Here is a 20,965-nt window from a genome sequence, read left to right as displayed (position 1 = left end):
CATTCCAAAGGCTCATGGAAAGACTTATTGAAGCAAACGAGGAAAAATATATGCTCATGCTAACTAGAAAAGGAGTTACACTTCCTAAAGATTTTAATACCGAAAACTTAAGGAATGTCGCTGAAAGAATTTTTAGAACAAGGTCTAGAAATTATGCCTATCAAGACCAAAAAATAGAAGAAGAAACACATGGCCCATAAATCATGCATGAACAAAATAACACCCCCGAACACAACCATGGCCGACCTCAGGATAATCTTAATGAAAGGGGGAAGGTTTCCCTCGACATACAAATGCACCCATGGTCACTCTTACACAACAAATCCAAATGCTGCAAAGGCAAATGTAGAACATGCAACAAGGGACCACAATGCGATACTCCTTGGATGAAATCTGTCCTTACTCCTTTGACAGGAGATTAAACATGATACCTTTTCCCCCAAATTCAGATATGCGAAAGTACGACAAATACGATGCTAAAAGTGATCCTCGCAATCATGTTCGGGAATTTTGTACCATAAGCCTAGAGTTTTCTCACGATGATTCTTAATGAGACTATTCCCAAGAAGTTTGGGAGGGAAAACAATGGAGTGGTTGTCTAAACTTACACTTCCCATCAGATCATTTGATGAGTTTGTAAACAAATTTATCACAAAATACTCCTATAATATTTAGGATGCAATCACCATGTTGGATGTATGCAACACCAAACAAAAAAGCAATGAAACATTCATGGTGTTTCTTCAGTGTTGGAGACGTATGGTTTCGAGATATCCTCGAGACATGCCTGAAAAGGAAAAGATGGAGATCTTTATTGACAATCTAAATAGTGAGATGTGTTATCAACTCAAGCTCCAATGCATACCAGCTTTTACCAAGTTGATAGAAAATGGAATCCAAGTAGAGGAAGCCTACATCAAGAAAGGAACATTGAAGTTATTTAAGGAAGGAATTAACTCATCCAACACTCACTCCTTTAACAATAAAAATAACAACAACACTTTAGACAAATCAAGATTTTGGACAAGAAACAAAAACATTGTTAATGATGGAGGAGCTGATGCTAATGATATGAAGTCCAAACAACCAGTATTAGCTTTATGAGGTAATCCACAATCTAACAAAAATCAAAAGGGTGTTAATCAAGGCACTAACACTTATCCACAAAATACCAATCAAGGACCTTCAATTTCAAATACCAATAACAATACCCAAGGCAACAACAATAAACAAGGCTAACTGAGGGAATAATACAAACCAAAGAGGTAACACCAACACTTTCCCAAATAGACACATCTACACACCATTAGGGAAAACCTTAGAATTGACATTTCGAGAACTCCTGGCGAACAAAATTATCACATTACTGACCATAAACAACTTTGAACCCCAGGTCAAACCACCTTGGTGGAATGATTCGTATTTTTGTGATTTTCATCGAAACAAAGGACATCACACAAATGATTTCATGAGGCTTAAGAATATTGGTCAGGATATGATCAATAGAGGTGATTTAATGGTTGATGGTCTCAAAACAAACGGTGACCACGATGCTTTTAAAAATCCTCTTCCAAATTACAAGAAGGGAGGAGCTCCATCATCAAATGATACAAGAGGAGCTTGTATAAATCACCTGTACAACAACACCATCAATCACATATTGATAGATGATAACCAAATAAATGTCATAAAAATCAAGGACAAACAAGACCATGCATCAATCAATGTGACAACCAAAGCTCAAAAATGCGTCTTGAAAGGGCATACATCAACATCCACCACTATTCCCAATACTCAATATGATTTGGTTTATCAACTACAGAGAACTCCTGCTCAAATATCTATACTCGAGTTGCTCAAGTTCTCACCAAAAGATAAGGATATCTTAGAACAAGCATTGGTTGAAACAAACATTCCTCAAGATCTGGACATTGATAAAATTCCAAGCCATGGTGGCTCATATGACAGGGCCTCATAAACTCACCTTTTCCAACATGATAATGTCTCTTTGAGTCATCCACATAACACTCCCCTTCATATCAAAGTCTTAGTCTACAAACATCGAGTTAAAAGAGTATTAATAGATGGAGGAGTTGGTCTCAATATATGTGCTTTAAAGCTTATCCGTGCATTAGGCTTCTTTGAGAAGTCTATTGATCCAAACAAAAAGATCACCATCAAGGCCTATGATGATGAAGACAAGTCATCTAAAGGAACAGTGATACTACCTATTTAGGTAGGACTGATACAAAGGGACACTATGTGCCAAGTCTTAGACATAGACTTAACATACAATATTCTATTGGGTCATCCTTGGATACATGAAATGCAAGTAGTGCCTTCAACATACCATCAGTGTGTCAAATTCCCATATAATGGACAGGAAATCTCCATATCTACCGATAATAATCCTTTTCAACATTGCAATGCTATGGGGACAGCTCAAGACAGCCTAGTTCCACACAATAGGAAAGCTCCAGCTTCCTTAGCATTAGATCATCATCAAGAAAAAATCAAGTCTTTATCCATGGACTTCAAACAAAAGTTGAAATCAAAGATCAAGGCATGGGAGAATACTATTTTGAACCCATGTGTCTATCAAAATTACCAACATCACCAAAATCTCATGGACAACCTTCTGCATCGACACATCAATCAACACAACCCATCACCAAGTTTGATGGAAAATTTATCCAATTGGGCACACTAGCAAATGAATCATAAGGGAAAGACATCCTTAGTTGGCTATACAAGGATGAGGAAGAGGTCAGAGCTGCTACTCTAGAGGTGGCCATACCAACACAACAATATGGTTAATGATTCCTGATCATACGACGGATGGGATACAATAGCAATGGACCTATAGATATTATTGGTGTCTGATTTTTCATCTTGTAAGAACTATGAGATTAGGTGAAAGATAACCTGCATGAAAAGGAGAAATAGGAGGGTCACTTTGGTGAAAGAAGGTCGGCTCATCTGCTCGCCAAAGACAAGAAAAACAAATTGAAACCGAAGATGTTTCCCCTGAACCGGCAAAGGCTTTTACCCTTGATGATGATGACAACTCAGGAGCTCTAGTGAGGAGGGGGGGAGGATGAGGAATTTCAGGTGGAAGGGGAGGAACAAGGGGAGGACAGTAAGGAGGATTCAAAGGGTTTAAGTGATTCTCTAGAGGACAAGGTTGATTCGAAACAAAAATCCTTGCTTCAAAATACTTTTTTAGGATGTGGAAATGGTGCCCTGTTCTCAGGACTCTCCTACCGAGGAGGAGAATTTTAGCATCAAATAATAGCAAAACTAGATAATTAACCTACAAGTTAAGGTCATGAACCTTAAAGCGAAGATGGACGAATATAGGCAAGGACATCAGCTAATGGGAGAGGCCTTGAATTCCCTATGTGCTATTACTGATGAATTATGCAGAATGTCGTTATGGGGTTTGTCTTGAGATAGAGAAAGATGAAGAAAAAAGCAAAAAAGATGAAGGATGTCAACCTGCAAGAGGAGCAGAAAGAGGACATGTTGTAACCTAAGATCTAGAAGGAACTGATGTAGTGTCTTGTGCGGGAATGGAACGTCATCAAGGATGAGTAGGATGCTATTGGGTTGGTGCTTTTTTTTGGTCTGGGTTGATTTCAAAAGATGATAGTATTAGTTTTAACATGGACTTTTATCTAAACAGGCCTGCATGCCTTATGTTGGGTGTTTTCATGTGGATTAAGTACTCTGATACTATTATGAACTCTTTTTAGTTATATGCTAGTAGTTGTATTATGGATAGTAGGAAGTTGGAGAGGGTTATTATGTTTAGTTATGTGGGTATTGTTAGTGTTTTATTACTTTTGAGAGTTGTTTCTATGCTTTCTGGGGTGTTGGCTATCCGATGCCAGCGATTGTGTCGTTGCTCTCTAGTTTATTTGTTTTTTTTGTAAGGGTTTAGGACCCCTTCCCTACTAAAATAATAAAAGACATTTATAAAAAGATATTGCATATGAATTACCTATTTCAAATTGCCCATTAGAATATTGGACTTTTATTTATAGTAAACTGTGATACTTCAAAATTGCATCTAACGCCTTACAACAAATGATGGCTTATTTATATGACTACCGAGTGATAGTTTATGCCACCATATATCAGATACTAAATACGGAGGTGATACACTCATAGCTGATTATTAGGATGTAGATGAGCATACTCCTATATAGATTTAGGGACAGAATACAATACTGTAGTCAGTGGTTCCAGAAGGGCAGGTGAAAGTGCTGGAAGTATCATCCTTGGCATAACTGTAGGCCTGAGGGCACTGGTTCTTGAAGATCATCGAGTAGTTTGTGGCAGGGCAGTTGTCGACATAGGCACCTCTGTAGCAATACTGGTCAGTTTGAAAGACAGTGCAGGCACTATTGCATCCGCCATTCACCTTCAACTCAGCAGGGCAAACAGCATTGACGTCGGCTTTGCATGCAGGGGCAGTGCACTGTCCGTTTGTAGGATTGATGGAGAGAGGACCGTTGAATTCGTCCACCAGGGAGACGTCGTAGAAGTCCTTGTTGCCATCTCCATTGAGGGTGTACTCAGCCAGCGTGGTGGGAATGCCTCCCGAGACCTGGCAGCTCAATTGGCCGTTGCAGTCACCGGTTTGACAGGTTCCTCGGTCGCTCGCATCAAAAGAGCAGCCGGTTCGGCCCCAGAATCTTGCTCCCTTTGTCCCTGCCGGCACATCGACGGTCCATGTCTTACCCTGGTCGAGCTGCTGCCCTCCGCCGGGTAATCCTGCCGCCCAAACCGTGTACCTGCACTGGTTCGTTATCTCAAACTTAACTGCTGCCGCCTCTGCAACAAAAAACACACGCATATTATTATTGTGAACCTCGGATATATAGTGTATTCAATCTAAAACTCTTATGTTACCAATACAGCTTACCTTGCATCTGAAGATATATAGCCAGTCCAGCCACAAGAATAAGCACAAGATCTGATACTGTTGCCATTATACCGTCTGTATTGAACGGTCGAATGAAGATGGATAGATTGAGTATATGAAGAAGGATTCATCATTTATATAGGAAAAGATCTCCCGGGCAGACACGAAGGAAGCATGGACTCAGTCTGAGCAGTAGTGTGACGTACGAGGGCACCCTCTATCCAGCTTCTACGATGCATCTGCATGTAGTTATATGTCTATGTAAAATGCATTATATGCATAGGATGTGTAACATGCATTGTATGAATAAGATTCTAAGATGCATCTAGATGCAGTTATATGTATATGCAACATGTATTATATGCATAAAATGTGTAACATGTATTGTATTCATAGAATTGTCAATGCATCGTACGAAAGCCCTTGTTATTAGAATTCAAACTTACATTTAGTGCATGACTTGACTTCAGGTTGCATTTAGTGCATGACTTGACTTCAGGTAACCGCTGCCCAGTTTCCGACCGTAATAACTTCAGAAGGAAGCAAACTAGCATGGACCCGGCTGAGAAGCCGTGGATGCTACGAGAGCCCTGGTTTATCAGAACTCAAACCTGCATTGAATACATGAAATGACTCTAGGTAACAGCTGGCCAGTTTTTGATCCTAACTATTTCAGTGACTTGAAAAGCCAAGGTAGCCTAAGAATCAAATCGGAAGATGTAAAATTATCTTGATAAAGATTTTAACTTCATAGAATTTCTTTTGCTTAAACTTGATATTTTGTTTGATTGACCCACTTTTTAAAAATTATATATTTTGTTTTCTTATAAGTGTTTTTAAATCTATTTTTTAAATTTATTCTTATTAATGTATTTATAAATTTATTTAAGTTTATTAGTAATTAAAAGTGAGAATACAATTTATTAATAAATAATGTTCAAACAAAAAACTGTAGAAAAATTATTTGAAGAAGATGTTAAGTTCATAGAATCAAATTGGAAAAGCTTACAATTTCTTTTGGTTAAACTTGATATTTTGTTTGATTGATCCATTTTTCTAAATTATATACTTTGTTTTCTTATGAATGTTTCTCAATCTATTTTTAAAATTTTATGTTTATTAATGTATTTATAAATTTTTCAAGTTTGTCGATAATTAAAAGTGAGATTACAACTTATTAATTAATACTCAACATATCAATAGTTTAAAATTTAATATTTGAAAAATATACATTTTAATTGACTTTTGTAACTAATATTATAATAATTTCAAAAAATTGGTTTAATTTTTAAATAGGTATTATTTGCTTTCAAATAAAAATGTTAAATAAGTAGTGGAATATGAACTTATGATTTAAAAAAATAGACTAAATTATTATCAATAGTGAAATAAGAATATCTTGAAATGTCGATTAGGTCTAGGGGAACAAGTTTTTTTTAGAAATTTGCAAATCTAAAAGGACAACTATATTTTCTAAATATTTAAAATTTTCTAGTCAGAGATTTTTTTTATGATTATTTTAGGATTTTTTTTCTTTGTATATACTTAGTTTCAAACAATGAGATTAAAAATAAGTAATCATACATAAAATTTTAACTATGACTAAGAAATTCTAAGAAAGTAATCTAAACTCCCTTACATCTTCTTTGCAACCCTTCCCTATTTGCAAAAGGCTTGAAACTCCTTGAGAATATTTTCTCTTTGTAGATAAGCAATTCCTCTTTAGGAGTCTAGATTTCTTTCCCAATTTACAGGTTTATATTGGTAATTTGAAAAATATATTTGTTAGATCATATTAAATTCTTTTTTCAATATTTCATTCTTGTCCTATTTTATCTTACAAGGGAGTCCTTCACCCCGTTATATATTTATTCTTAAGGTAGTTGGCTCTAAATTATTTATTAATAGTTGAAGGGCCAAGGGTGTTATCTAGGGTTGGTCTTCAAATAGAAGTCTTAATGCTCAGTCCCATATCTAATTTGTCTATTATACAATATTGGTGGGGGCTACAAAAATAAATAAAAAAATAAACTTTAGGAAGTCCTTATATATTTATTTGGCTACTTTAGAGTTAAAGTTCAATGAAACTAAATCCAACATCCTTTTTTTCCCATATCATATGGCTATTTATGTTTTGTTGGTTTGATTTGTTGTGAAACTTGGTTGTCTTTAATATTACAGCTATTATCTGAATATTGATGACCCTTACGGTTGGAAACTGGGCAGCTCTTACCTGAAGTCAAGTCATGTTATAAATGCAAGCTTGAATTCTGTAACCGGAATGCGTACGATACTAGCCTTCTCATGCCGGGTCCTTCCTCTGTTGCTTCCTTCATGACCGGCGGAGCGATCTTTTTCTATATAAATGAATAATCCCTCCTCATATACCCAATCTATCTATCTTCATTCAATCGTTCAATTCAGACGGTATAATGGCGATGGTATCAGATCTTGCGCTTGTTCTTGTGGCTGGACTGGCCATATCTTTACATATGCAACGTAAGATGTGTTGGTAAAATAATACGTGTTGTAGGTTGTTGAATGGTATATACATCTCTCTAGGCCTTACGATAATTTTTGTGTGTGTATGTTTTGTTGCAGAGGCGTGGGCAGTTAAGTTTGATATACGAAACCAGTGCGGGTACACAGTTTGGGCGGCAGGACTACCAGGAGGAGGGCAGCAGCTTGACCAAGGTCAGACATGGACCGTCGATGTGCCGGCAGGGACAAAGGCGGCAAGATTCTGGGGCCGAACTGGCTGTTCTTTCGATGGGAGCGGCCGAGGAACCTGTCAAACTGGTGACTGCAACGGCCAACTGAGCTGCCAAGTCTCGGGGGGCGTTCCGACCACGCTGGTCGAGTACACCCTAAATGGAGATGGCAACCAGGACTTCTACGATGTCTCCCTGGTTGACGGCTTCAACGTTCCTCTCTCCATCAATCCTACAAATGGACAGTGCACTGCCCCTGCATGCAAAGCCGACGTGAATGCTGCTTGCCCTGCTGAATTGAAGGTGAATGGTGGATGCAATAGTGCCTGTACTGTCTTTCAAACTGACCAGTATTGCTGCAGAGGTTCCTATGTCAAGAACTGCCCCGCCACAAACTACTCGATGATGTTCAAGAACCAGTGCCCACAGGCATACAGTTATGCTAAGGACGATTCTTCCAGCACTTTCACCTGCCCCTCTGGTACCACCGACTATAGTATTGTATTCTGTCCCTAGATATATATAGGATCATCATAGTCATTATAACCTCCAAATAATCAGCTATGATCTTATCACCCGTGTATTTAGTATCTGATATATGGTGGCATAAACTATCATTTGGTAGAGTCATGTAAATAAGCCATCGGTTGGTGTAAGGTATACATGCCAGTTTCCAAGTATCACAGTTTATTGTAAATAAAATTCCATCGGTATTTTAATGGGTAATGAGGAAAAGCTAATCCATATGCAGTTATCTTTTTAACATTTTAAGTTCTAATATATTAAATATATATATATATTCAAATAGTACAGATATTTACTTGTTTTGAATTATAAATCTTAATTTTAAAATATAGATTATTTACATTCATCAAATAAAATTTTGAGTCACAATTGATTTTTTTGTAAACTAGCTACTTTTGGGTGTTGCATTCCATATATATTAAAAATTGAAAATTTTTCAATTAAATAACAAATCTAAAATAGGGCCAGAATGCATCTCTACTCTTACTTACGTAGACAAAATCCTACATAGTAGCTACATCCAATATCTCTTATCAGCTTTACATTCAAACTAAACATACTAGAGAAACTAAGTTTCAATTTTCACATTATTACCTTTTGGAATATCTTGATTAGGTTTTTGGTTGTTTGTGAATGCAAAGGACGAGTTGACATGATCTAGACTCACTACATTAATGGAGGCCTTTAAGAAGTCCACACACTTTTGCACTTAGCACTATCAGTTCTTCACCCTATCTCCAACCACCTCAATAGGGAAAGGAACCCATGAGCCAAATTACTTTACAATAATTAAAATTATATTACTTGACATTTTTTTTTTCTTGTTCTTATTTTTATTTAAATGTTATGAGTTATTTTATTTGGAAAGATTATTTCATTTTACTTGAAATTAATTTTATATTTTTTAGTTGAAAGTTGTTATATATTTCTAATTTTGAAATATGTATTCATTATGTATTTATTTTATGTTTGTAGTAAGATATGTCACTCTTTGATGTGACAAGGACATATGGTGCTAATAAGATAGAGTAAGAATTAATAAATAAATATACTCAACACAAAACTAATCTACTTTCCAATACATATTGTATCAACTCAATCCATAATAGTGGATTCTAATAAATTTGCATGGATATACACATATTTAAAATTTTTAAACTATAATAATAAGATGGGAGAAATTTTTCCGTAACTATATATTACATACAAATTGCCTTTATCACATTATTGGTGATATGATAGTAATTATTGTAGACGTATAAATCTGACCACTTTCCTAAATGAATATTTAATATTTATTTTAATCTCATTCTTCTATTTAATTAAATTCTTTATATTCATCTATTTGATTAAATGAATTACTCAATTTATTTAATTAAGTTCACCTAAGCCTTTTCTAGCCTTTGATTAAATAAATTACTTTATTTAATTAAATTCCCCCTTCTCCCCTTTTAATTAAACTTACATTTAATTAAATTAATCCTTGCAAATAAATAATTCTAATTTATTTATTTAAATCCCTCACTTGTATTTATGCAAGTTGCATCTATTTGATTGAAATAAAGTAGTTTTATTTTAATTAAATTCCTTTTTCCTCCACTTCCATTTTCCTACATCTCCCACTTGCCTCCCTAAACCCCTTCTAGATTATTCTAATCAATTCTAATTTAGCCTAATCCATCTCCTAATTATTGTCACATCCCTAAGAAAAGGGAAGTCACTTCTCAAACCCTCAAAGTCTTCAATAACTATTAAAGGCTTTATGTCCTCAACAAGTTAACCCTCAAAGTCTTCATAACCATTAATGGTTAACTCAACCTTCTTTCATGGCTAGAGACTTTCTCTCTAACTCAACCCTCATCTAACCCAAGGGTCTCATAAAACATTCATGGCTTTAACTTTGGTTATCCCTTTAACCCTTGCACAAGAGTTTACTGCTTGGGTAAAAGCTTTATCCAATGGATAACCCTAACCTAACATTAACCCTTAGCTCCTAAGGTAACCATCATGTCTTCTCAAGCATTTAATTATTATTTCATCTCCTCTCAAGCAACCTCTTGTTGACAATTGTCACCATTTCATTGGTGAGAATTGTAAACATGGATTGATAACTTTCAATCCTGGCCCTTGTTAAGATTATCCAATCTTGACCATCCATTTCCCTATTTTCCCTATAAATAGAGCTCTCATTCTCTCATTTTGAGATATCCAAGTTTCATGCATGTAATCTATAGTCATTTTACTGAGCATTTAGCCTCTCTTTGATAAAATCATCTTAATAGCATTTTAGAAGTAATTTTAAATATCATAGCATATCCATGTTAGACTAGTATATATTGTTAGGAGAGGATTGCTAATCTTTATCATAACATAAAATTCATACTAGTTTAAAATCATCATAGATTCAATATCATACATATCTAGGAATGAAATCATGGTAAATTAATCAAACATCACCCATTCTTGGAGTTGTTATTCCTAAGTCACTTTGCTCCGTGATTTGAGAGAAAAGACATTGACTTGAGGGATCCTGTGAGATAGAGAACAATGGAACATCCCTTGGGAAGTTGAGCTATTCAATATAGCTTCATAACTTGCACCAAGAGTCCCATTGGTGTGTGGATCTTTTGGAACCTGAATTTTATGTTTTTGTACACCACTGCATTTCCCACAAACATTTCTGGCACCCACCATGGGGCTCGAAATTAGGTCATTCCCTTCTCACCGACCATTTAAATGGCACTCTAAGAGAAACTCGGGATGACAGGCTTGCTAAACGATTTAACTGCTTGAAATGAAGAAAGCATGAAAGAGTGGTTTGGCATTTTGGTCACCCAATTAAGGGGAGAGCATATACTTTCCACTTTCGAGACAAGGCACTCAAGTGTTCTTTTTAACCTTTCAAAGAAATGATTTGCTAACTTCTGTTTGGAGATTTTGCTCCAAAAAGTATGGTGTTCTTTTTAACCTTTTATAGCAATGATTTTCTATCAAAAAATTGGAAATCCTGGTCAACAAAAGAAATCGTGATTTTGGTCAACAAAATTAAAGTTGATAAGTGAGAACTTTCCCTTTTTCCTTGCACAAAATAAAGATGAGTTTCTTTTACTTTTGCAATAAATTAAAATGAATCCTTTTAGGCACCAAAGGAAGGTGAATTTCTTTTTACCTTTGTTGATTGAAAAGTAAATTTGTTGTTCTTTTAAAACCCGAACGAAGTGTTTTCCTAACTTGGAAGAATGAAATTTTTTTCTTTGTTGTTCTTTTTACCCATGCAATAAGAAAAAGATGAAGTTTTGTTTTAAATACCAAAGGAAAGTATGAAGTTCATTTTAAACATCCCAAAGAACTTATGAGGTTTATTTTAAGCTTTTGCAATAAAAAAGAGGGTGAGTTCTTTTTAACTAACTTTTGAAAGAAAGAAAAGAAAAACTTAAACTAACTCCTATTGCTCCTGCAGAAAAAGGTTTGAACCTGAACAAAATCAGTTAGCAAAATAATCAAATTCTGAGGGTGGGCTTCACAAGCCTAAAATTTTCTTTCTTCGATTACAGTTTTGCGTTTTCCTTTGTTAGAGCTATGCATTAGACTATTGCACAGGTGAGCTACAGAAACGTGCAGATGCACTACAAAAACATGAAAATGTGCTACAAAATGACTTCTATGCGCTAAGATGGTTACCGAATGTTCTACTATGTTTGTCGAATGCGTTATGATGATATAGAATACAACCAGAATATCAGGTGCTAACAAAAAGTCTAAATGTGCTAGTGGAGAGGTCTTCACTAAATAGTATACTAGAAGCACTAACTAATGTTTCTACGCACTAAAGAAAGGTCCCAATGTGCTAAACCAGCTTTCCCACGTGCTTGCAATATTGCTCCTACAAAAAAAATGATAAGATTAATGGGGTTCGGCCCCATGGTGGGCGCCACAAATGTGTGCAGGAAATGTGGTGTACAGAAACGTAAAATTAAGGTTCCAAAAGATCCACACACCAATGGGACTCTTGGTGCAAGTTATGGAGCTATATTGAATAGCTCAACTTCCCAAGGGATGTTCCATTGTTCTCTATCTAACATGATCCCTCAAGTCAATGTCTTTTCTCTCAAATCATTGAGCAAAGTGACTTAGGAATGACAACTCCAAGAATGTCAAGAAAACCCCTCATTCCAAAGGCTCATGGAAAGACTTATTGAAGCAAACGAGGAAAAATATATGCTCATGCTAACTAGAAAAGGAGTTACACTTCCTAAAGATTTTAATACCGAAAACTTAAGGAATGTCGCTGAAAGAATTTTTAGAACAAGGTCTAGAAATTATGCCTATCAAGACCAAAAAATAGAAGAAGAAACACATGGCCCATAAATCATGCATGAACAAAATAACACCCCCGAACACAACCATGGCCGACCTCAGGATAATCTTAATGAAAGGGGGAAGGTTTCCCTCGACATACAAATGCACCCATGGTCACTCTTACACAACAAATCCAAATGCTGCAAAGGCAAATGTAGAACATGCAACAAGGGACCACAATGCGATACTCCTTGGATGAAATCTGTCCTTACTCCTTTGACAGGAGATTAAACATGATACCTTTTCCCCCAAATTCAGATATGCGAAAGTACGACAAATACGATGCTAAAAGTGATCCTCGCAATCATGTTCGGGAATTTTGTACCATAAGCCTAGAGTTTTCTCACGATGATTCTTAATGAGACTATTCCCAAGAAGTTTGGGAGGGAAAACAATGGAGTGGTTGTCTAAACTTACACTTCCCATCAGATCATTTGATGAGTTTGTAAACAAATTTATCACAAAATACTCCTATAATATTTAGGATGCAATCACCATGTTGGATGTATGCAACACCAAACAAAAAAGCAATGAAACATTCATGGTGTTTCTTCAGTGTTGGAGACGTATGGTTTCGAGATATCCTCGAGACATGCCTGAAAAGGAAAAGATGGAGATCTTTATTGACAATCTAAATAGTGAGATGTGTTATCAACTCAAGCTCCAATGCATACCAGCTTTTACCAAGTTGATAGAAAATGGAATCCAAGTAGAGGAAGCCTACATCAAGAAAGGAACATTGAAGTTATTTAAGGAAGGAATTAACTCATCCAACACTCACTCCTTTAACAATAAAAATAACAACAACACTTTAGACAAATCAAGATTTTGGACAAGAAACAAAAACATTGTTAATGATGGAGGAGCTGATGCTAATGATATGAAGTCCAAACAACCAGTATTAGCTTTATGAGGTAATCCACAATCTAACAAAAATCAAAAGGGTGTTAATCAAGGCACTAACACTTATCCACAAAATACCAATCAAGGACCTTCAATTTCAAATACCAATAACAATACCCAAGGCAACAACAATAAACAAGGCTAACTGAGGGAATAATACAAACCAAAGAGGTAACACCAACACTTTCCCAAATAGACACATCTACACACCATTAGGGAAAACCTTAGAATTGACATTTCGAGAACTCCTGGCGAACAAAATTATCACATTACTGACCATAAACAACTTTGAACCCCAGGTCAAACCACCTTGGTGGAATGATTCGTATTTTTGTGATTTTCATCGAAACAAAGGACATCACACAAATGATTTCATGAGGCTTAAGAATATTGGTCAGGATATGATCAATAGAGGTGATTTAATGGTTGATGGTCTCAAAACAAACGGTGACCACGATGCTTTTAAAAATCCTCTTCCAAATTACAAGAAGGGAGGAGCTCCATCATCAAATGATACAAGAGGAGCTTGTATAAATCACCTGTACAACAACACCATCAATCACATATTGATAGATGATAACCAAATAAATGTCATAAAAATCAAGGACAAACAAGACCATGCATCAATCAATGTGACAACCAAAGCTCAAAAATGCGTCTTGAAAGGGCATACATCAACATCCACCACTATTCCCAATACTCAATATGATTTGGTTTATCAACTACAGAGAACTCCTGCTCAAATATCTATACTCGAGTTGCTCAAGTTCTCACCAAAAGATAAGGATATCTTAGAACAAGCATTGGTTGAAACAAACATTCCTCAAGATCTGGACATTGATAAAATTCCAAGCCATGGTGGCTCATATGACAGGGCCTCATAAACTCACCTTTTCCAACATGATAATGTCTCTTTGAGTCATCCACATAACACTCCCCTTCATATCAAAGTCTTAGTCTACAAACATCGAGTTAAAAGAGTATTAATAGATGGAGGAGTTGGTCTCAATATATGTGCTTTAAAGCTTATCCGTGCATTAGGCTTCTTTGAGAAGTCTATTGATCCAAACAAAAAGATCACCATCAAGGCCTATGATGATGAAGACAAGTCATCTAAAGGAACAGTGATACTACCTATTTAGGTAGGACTGATACAAAGGGACACTATGTGCCAAGTCTTAGACATAGACTTAACATACAATATTCTATTGGGTCATCCTTGGATACATGAAATGCAAGTAGTGCCTTCAACATACCATCAGTGTGTCAAATTCCCATATAATGGACAGGAAATCTCCATATCTACCAATAATAATCCTTTTCAACATTGCAATGCTATGGGGACAGCTCAAGACAGCCTAGTTCCACACAATAGGAAAGCTCCAGCTTCCTTAGCATTAGATCATCATCAAGAAAAAATCAAGTCTTTATCCATGGACTTCAAACAAAAGTTGAAATCAAAGATCAAGGCATGGGAGAATACTATTTTGAACCCATGTGTCTATCAAAATTACCAACATCACCAAAATCTCATGGACAACCTTCTGCATCGACACATCAATCAACACAACCCATCACCAAGTTTGATGGAAAATTTATCCAATTGGGCACACTAGCAAATGAATCATAAGGGAAAGACATCCTTAGTTGGCTATACAAGGATGAGGAAGAGGTCAGAGCTGCTACTCTAGAGGTGGCCATACCAACACAACAATATGGTTAATGATTCCTGATCATACGACGGATGGGATACAATAGCAATGGACCTATAGATATTATTGGTGTCTGATTTTTCATCTTTTAAGAACTATGAGATTAGGTGAAAGATAACCTGCATGAAAAGGAGAAATAGGAGGGTCACTTTGGTGAAAGAAGGTCGGCTCATCTGCTCGCCAAAGACAAGAAAAACAAATTGAAACCGAAGATGTTTCCCCTGAACCGGCAAAGGCTTTTACCCTTGATGATGATGACAACTCAGGAGCTCTAGTGAGGAGGGGGGGAGGATGAGGAATTTCAGGTGGAAGGGGAGGAACAAGGGGAGGACAGTAAGGAGGATTCAAAGGGTTTAAGTGATTCTCTAGAGGACAAGGTTGATTCAAAACAAAAATCCTTGCTTCAAAATACTTTTTTAGGATGTGGAAATGGTGCCCTGTTCTCAGGACTCTCCTACCGAGGAGGAGAATTTTAGCATCAAATAATAGCAAAACTAGATAATTAACCTACAAGTTAAGGTCATGAACCTTAAAGCGAAGATGGACGAATATAGGCAAGGACATCAGCTAATGGGAGAGGCCTTGAATTCCCTATGTGCTATTACTGATGAATTATGCAGAATGTCGTTATGGGGTTTGTCTTGAGATAGAGAAAGATGAAGAAAAAAGCAAAAAAGATGAAGGATGTCAACCTGCAAGAGGAGCAGAAAGAGGACATGTTGTAACCTAAGATCTAGAAGGAACTGATGTAGTGTCTTGTGCGGGAATGGAACGTCATCAAGGATGAGTAGGATGCTATTGGGTTGGTGCTTTTTTTTGGTCTGGGTTGATTTCAAAAGATGATAGTATTAGTTTTAACATGGACTTTTATCTAAACAGGCCTGCATGCCTTATGTTGGGTGTTTTCATGTGGATTAAGTACTCTGATACTATTATGAACTCTTTTTAGTTATATGCTAGTAGTTGTATTATGGATAGTAGGAAGTTGGAGAGGGTTATTATGTTTAGTTATGTGGGTATTGTTAGTGTTTTATTACTTTTGAGAGTTGTTTCTATGCTTTCTGGGGTGTTGGCTATCCGATGCCAGCGATTGTGTCGTTGCTCTCTAGTTTATTTGTTTTTTTTGTAAGGGTTTAGGACCCCTTCCCTACTAAAATAATAAAAGACATTTATAAAAAGATATTGCATATGAATTACCTATTTCAAATTGCCCATTAGAATATTGGACTTTTATTTATAGTAAACTGTGATACTTCAAAATTGCATCTAACGCCTTACAACAAATGATGGCTTATTTATATGACTACCGAGTGATAGTTTATGCCACCATATATCAGATACTAAATACGGAGGTGATACACTCATAGCTGATTATTAGGATGTAGATGAGCATACTCCTATATAGATTTAGGGACAGAATACAATACTGTAGTCAGTGGTTCCAGAAGGGCAGGTGAAAGTGCTGGAAGTATCATCCTTGGCATAACTGTAGGCCTGAGGGCACTGGTTCTTGAAGATCATCGAGTAGTTTGTGGCAGGGCAGTTGTCGACATAGGCACCTCTGTAGCAATACTGGTCAGTTTGAAAGACAGTGCAGGCACTATTGCATCCGCCATTCACCTTCAACTCAGCAGGGCAAACAGCATTGACGTCGGCTTTGCATGCAGGGGCAGTGCACTGTCCGTTTGTAGGATTGATGGAGAGAGGACCGTTGAATTCGTCCACCAGGGAGACGTCGTAGAAGTCCTTGTTGCCATCTCCATTGAGGGTGTACTCAGCCAGCGTGGTGGGAATGCCTCCCGAGACCTGGCAGCTCAATTGGCCGTTGCAGTCACCGGTTTGACAGGTTCCTCGGTCGCTCGCATCAAAAGAGCAGCCGGTTCGGCCCCAGAATCTTGCTCCCTTTGTCCCTGCCGGCACATCGACGGTCCATGTCTTACCCTGGTCGAGCTGCTGCCCTCCGCCGGGTAATCCTGCCGCCCAAACCGTGTACCTGCACTGGTTCGTTATCTCAAACTTAACTGCTGCCGCCTCTGCAACAAAAAACACACGCATATTATTATTGTGAACCTCGGATATATAGTGTATTCAATCTAAAACTCTTATGTTACCAATACAGCTTACCTTGCATCTGAAGATATATAGCCAGTCCAGCCACAAGAATAAGCACAAGATCTGATACTGTTGCCATTATACCGTCTGTATTGAACGGTCGAATGAAGATGGATAGATTGAGTATATGAAGAAGGATTCATCATTTATATAGGAAAAGATCTCCCGGGCAGACACGAAGGAAGCATGGACTCAGTCTGAGCAGTAGTGTGACGTACGAGGGCACCCTCTATCCAGCTTCTACGATGCATCTGCATGTAGTTATATGTCTATGTAAAATGCATTATATGCATAGGATGTGTAACATGCATTGTATGAATAAGATTCTAAGATGCATCTAGATGCAGTTATATGTATATGCAACATGTATTATATGCATAAAATGTGTAACATGTATTGTATTCATAGAATTGTCAATGCATCGTACGAAAGCCCTTGTTATTAGAATTCAAACTTACATTTAGTGCATGACTTGACTTCAGGTTGCATTTAGTGCATGACTTGACTTCAGGTAACCGCTGCCCAGTTTCCGACCGTAATAACTTCAGAAGGAAGCAAACTAGCATGGACCCGGCTGAGAAGCCGTGGATGCTACGAGAGCCCTGGTTTATCAGAACTCAAACCTGCATTGAATACATGAAATGACTCTAGGTAACAGCTGGCCAGTTTTTGATCCTAACTATTTCAGTGACTTGAAAAGCCAAGGTAGCCTAAGAATCAAATCGGAAGATGTAAAATTATCTTGATAAAGATTTTAACTTCATAGAATTTCTTTTGCTTAAACTTGATATTTTGTTTGATTGACCCACTTTTTAAAAATTATATATTTTGTTTTCTTATAAATGTTTTTAAATCTATTTTTTAAATTTATTCTTATTAATGTATTTATAAATTTATTTAAGTTTATTAGTAATTAAAAGTGAGAATACAATTTATTAATAAATAATGTTCAAACAAAAAACTGTAGAAAAATTATTTGAAGAAGATGTTAAGTTCATAGAATCAAATTGGAAAAGCTTACAATTTCTTTTGGTTAAACTTGATATTTTGTTTGATTGATCCATTTTTCTAAATTATATACTTTGTTTTCTTATGAATGTTTCTCAATCTATTTTTAAAATTTTATGTTTATTAATGTATTTATAAATTTTTCAAGTTTGTCGATAATTAAAAGTGAGATTACAACTTATTAATTAATACTCAACATATCAATAGTTTAAAATTTAATATTTGAAAAATATACATTTTAATTGACTTTTGTAACTAATATTATAATAATTTCAAAAAATTGGTTTAATTTTTAAATAGGTATTATTTGCTTTCAAATAAAAATGTTAAATAAGTAGTGGAATATGAACTTATGATTTAAAAAAATAGACTAAATTATTATCAATAGTGAAATAAGAATATCTTGAAATGTCGATTAGGTCTAGGGGAACAAGTTTTTTTTAGAAATTTGCAAATCTAAAAGGACAACTATATTTTCTAAATATTTAAAATTTTCTAGTCAGAGATTTTTTTTATGATTATTTTAGGATTTTTTTTCTTTGTATATACTTAGTTTCAAACAATGAGATTAAAAATAAGTAATCATACATAAAATTTTAACTATGACTAAGAAATTCTAAGAAAGTAATCTAAACTCCCTTACATCTTCTTTGCAACCCTTCCCTATTTGCAAAAGGCTTGAAACTCCTTGAGAATATTTTCTCTTTGTAGATAAGCAATTCCTCTTTAGGAGTCTAGATTTCTTTCCCAATTTACAGGTTTATATTGGTAATTTGAAAAATATATTTGTTAGATCATATTAAATTCTTTTTTCAATATTTCATTCTTGTCCTATTTTATCTTACAAGGGAGTCCTTCACCCCGTTATATATTTATTCTTAAGGTAGTTGGCTCTAAATTATTTATTAATAGTTGAAGGGCCAAGGGTGTTATCTAGGGTTGGTCTTCAAATAGAAGTCTTAATGCTCAGTCCCATATCTAATTTGTCTATTATACAATATTGGTGGGGGCTACAAAAATAAATAAAAAAATAAACTTTAGGAAGTCCTTATATATTTATTTGGCTACTTTAGAGTTAAAGTTCAATGAAACTAAATCCAACATCCTTTTTTTCCCATATCATATGGCTATTTATGTTTTGTTGGTTTGATTTGTTGTGAAACTTGGTTGTCTTTAATATTACAGCTATTATCTGAATATTGATGACCCTTACGGTTGGAAACTGGGCAGCTCTTACCTGAAGTCAAGTCATGTTATAAATGCAAGCTTGAATTCTGTAACCGGAATGCGTACGATACTAGCCTTCTCATGCCGGGTCCTTCCTCTGTTGCTTCCTTCATGACCGGCGGAGCGATCTTTTTCTATATAAATGAATAATCCCTCCTCATATACCCAATCTATCTATCTTCATTCAATCGTTCAATTCAGACGGTATAATGGCGATGGTATCAGATCTTGCGCTTGTTCTTGTGGCTGGACTGGCCATATCTTTACATATGCAACGTAAGATGTGTTGGTAAAATAATACGTGTTGTAGGTTGTTGAATGGTATATACATCTCTCTAGGCCTTACGATAATTTTTGTGTGTGTATGTTTTGTTGCAGAGGCGTGGGCAGTTAAGTTTGATATACGAAACCAGTGCGGGTACACAGTTTGGGCGGCAGGACTACCAGGAGGAGGGCAGCAGCTTGACCAAGGTCAGACATGGACCGTCGATGTGCCGGCAGGGACAAAGGCGGCAAGATTCTGGGGCCGAACTGGCTGTTCTTTCGATGCGAGCGGCCGAGGAACCTGTCAAACTGGTGACTGCAACGGCCAACTGAGCTGCCAAGTCTCGGGGGGCGTTCCGACCACGCTGGTCGAGTACACCCTAAATGGAGATGGCAACCAGGACTTCTACGATGTCTCCCTGGTTGACGGCTTCAACGTTCCTCTCTCCATCAATCCTACAAATGGACAGTGCACTGCCCCTGCATGCAAAGCCGACGTGAATGCTGCTTGCCCTGCTGAATTGAAGGTGAATGGTGGATGCAATAGTGCCTGTACTGTCTTTCAAACTGACCAGTATTGCTGCAGAGGTTCCTATGTCAAGAACTGCCCCGCCACAAACTACTCGATGATGTTCAAGAACCAGTGCCCACAGGCATACAGTTATGCTAAGGACGATTCTTCCAGCACTTTCACCTGCCCCTCTGGTACCACCGACTATAGTATTGTATTCTGTCCCTAGATATATATAGGATCATCATAGTCATTATAACCTCCAAATAATCAGCTATGATCTTATCACCCGTGTATTTAGTATCTGATATATGGTGGCATAAACTATCATTTGGTAGAGTCATGTAAATAAGCCATCGGTTGGTGTAAGGTATACATGCCAGTTTCCAAGTATCACAGTTTATTGTAAATAAAATTCCATCGGTATTTTAATGGGTAATGAGGAAAAGCTAATCCATATGCAGTTATCTTTTTAACATTTTAAGTTCTAATATATTAAATATATATATATATTCAAATAGTACAGATATTTACTTGTTTTGAATTATAAATCTTAATTTTAAAATATAGATTATTTACATTCATCAAATAAAATTTTGAGTCACAATTGATTTTTTTGTAAACTAGCTACTTTTGGGTGTTGCATTCCATATATATTAAAAATTGAAAATTTTTCAATTAAATAACAAATCTAAAATAGGGC

At 36.2% G+C, this 20,965-nt stretch overlaps 4 protein-coding genes across 4 annotated transcripts; 2 read left to right on the top strand and 2 right to left on the bottom strand.

The window, feature by feature from the left end:
• Nucleotides 1-4,213: 4,213 nt before the first annotated feature.
• Nucleotides 4,214-4,997, bottom strand: LOC131864471 (pathogenesis-related thaumatin-like protein 3.7). The gene is made up of 2 exons (XM_059215242.1): nt 4,931-4,997; nt 4,214-4,839 (listed from the first exon to the last, which is right to left on the bottom strand). Exons 1-2 carry the CDS (start codon nt 4,995-4,997, stop codon nt 4,214-4,216), a joined length of 693 nt encoding a protein of 230 aa, XP_059071225.1.
• Nucleotides 4,998-7,362: 2,365 nt separating this feature from the next.
• Nucleotides 7,363-8,384, top strand: LOC131864497 (pathogenesis-related thaumatin-like protein 3.7). Its single transcript, XM_059215267.1, has 2 exons — nt 7,363-7,429; nt 7,532-8,384. The coding sequence occupies exons 1-2, from the start codon at nt 7,363-7,365 to the stop codon at nt 8,155-8,157; spliced, it is 693 nt and encodes a 230-aa protein (XP_059071250.1). The 3' UTR covers nt 8,158-8,384.
• An 8,163-nt stretch (nt 8,385-16,547) lies between these two features.
• On the bottom strand, nt 16,548-17,331 carry LOC131864470 (pathogenesis-related thaumatin-like protein 3.7). Its single transcript, XM_059215241.1, has 2 exons — nt 17,265-17,331; nt 16,548-17,173 (listed from the first exon to the last, which is right to left on the bottom strand). Exons 1-2 carry the CDS (start codon nt 17,329-17,331, stop codon nt 16,548-16,550), a joined length of 693 nt encoding a protein of 230 aa, XP_059071224.1.
• Nucleotides 17,332-19,660: 2,329 nt separating this feature from the next.
• On the top strand, nt 19,661-20,697 carry LOC131864491 (pathogenesis-related thaumatin-like protein 3.7). The gene is made up of 2 exons (XM_059215261.1): nt 19,661-19,763; nt 19,866-20,697. Exons 1-2 carry the CDS (start codon nt 19,697-19,699, stop codon nt 20,489-20,491), a joined length of 693 nt encoding a protein of 230 aa, XP_059071244.1. The 5' UTR covers nt 19,661-19,696; the 3' UTR covers nt 20,492-20,697.
• The last annotated feature ends 268 nt before the right edge of the window (nt 20,698-20,965 follow it).

Source organism: Cryptomeria japonica, unplaced genomic scaffold (assembly GCF_030272615.1).
Source record: "Cryptomeria japonica unplaced genomic scaffold, Sugi_1.0 HiC_scaffold_87, whole genome shotgun sequence".
NCBI classification, from domain to species: Eukaryota; Viridiplantae; Streptophyta; class Pinopsida; order Cupressales; family Cupressaceae; genus Cryptomeria; species Cryptomeria japonica.
Note: the sequence above shows the minus strand (reverse complement) of the source record. Positions and strands in the feature narration are given on the sequence as shown.

Excerpts from the sequence above, each read along its gene's own strand:
- LOC131864470 (XM_059215241.1), bottom strand. The coding sequence starts at position 17,331 with ATGGCAACAGTATCAGATCTTGTGCTTATTCTTGTGGCTGGACTGGCT. Across the intron at positions 17,174-17,264 it reads TATATATCTTCAGATGCAAG|AGGCGGCAGCAGTTAAGTTT; the intron begins GTAAGCTGTATT and ends TTTTTGTTGCAG.
- LOC131864497 (XM_059215267.1), top strand. The coding sequence starts at position 7,363 with ATGGCGATGGTATCAGATCTTGCGCTTGTTCTTGTGGCTGGACTGGCC. Across the intron at positions 7,430-7,531 it reads CATATCTTTACATATGCAAC|AGGCGTGGGCAGTTAAGTTT; the intron begins GTAAGATGTGTT and ends GTTTTGTTGCAG.
- LOC131864491 (XM_059215261.1), top strand. The coding sequence starts at position 19,697 with ATGGCGATGGTATCAGATCTTGCGCTTGTTCTTGTGGCTGGACTGGCC. Across the intron at positions 19,764-19,865 it reads CATATCTTTACATATGCAAC|AGGCGTGGGCAGTTAAGTTT; the intron begins GTAAGATGTGTT and ends GTTTTGTTGCAG.
- LOC131864471 (XM_059215242.1), bottom strand. The coding sequence starts at position 4,997 with ATGGCAACAGTATCAGATCTTGTGCTTATTCTTGTGGCTGGACTGGCT. Across the intron at positions 4,840-4,930 it reads TATATATCTTCAGATGCAAG|AGGCGGCAGCAGTTAAGTTT; the intron begins GTAAGCTGTATT and ends TTTTTGTTGCAG.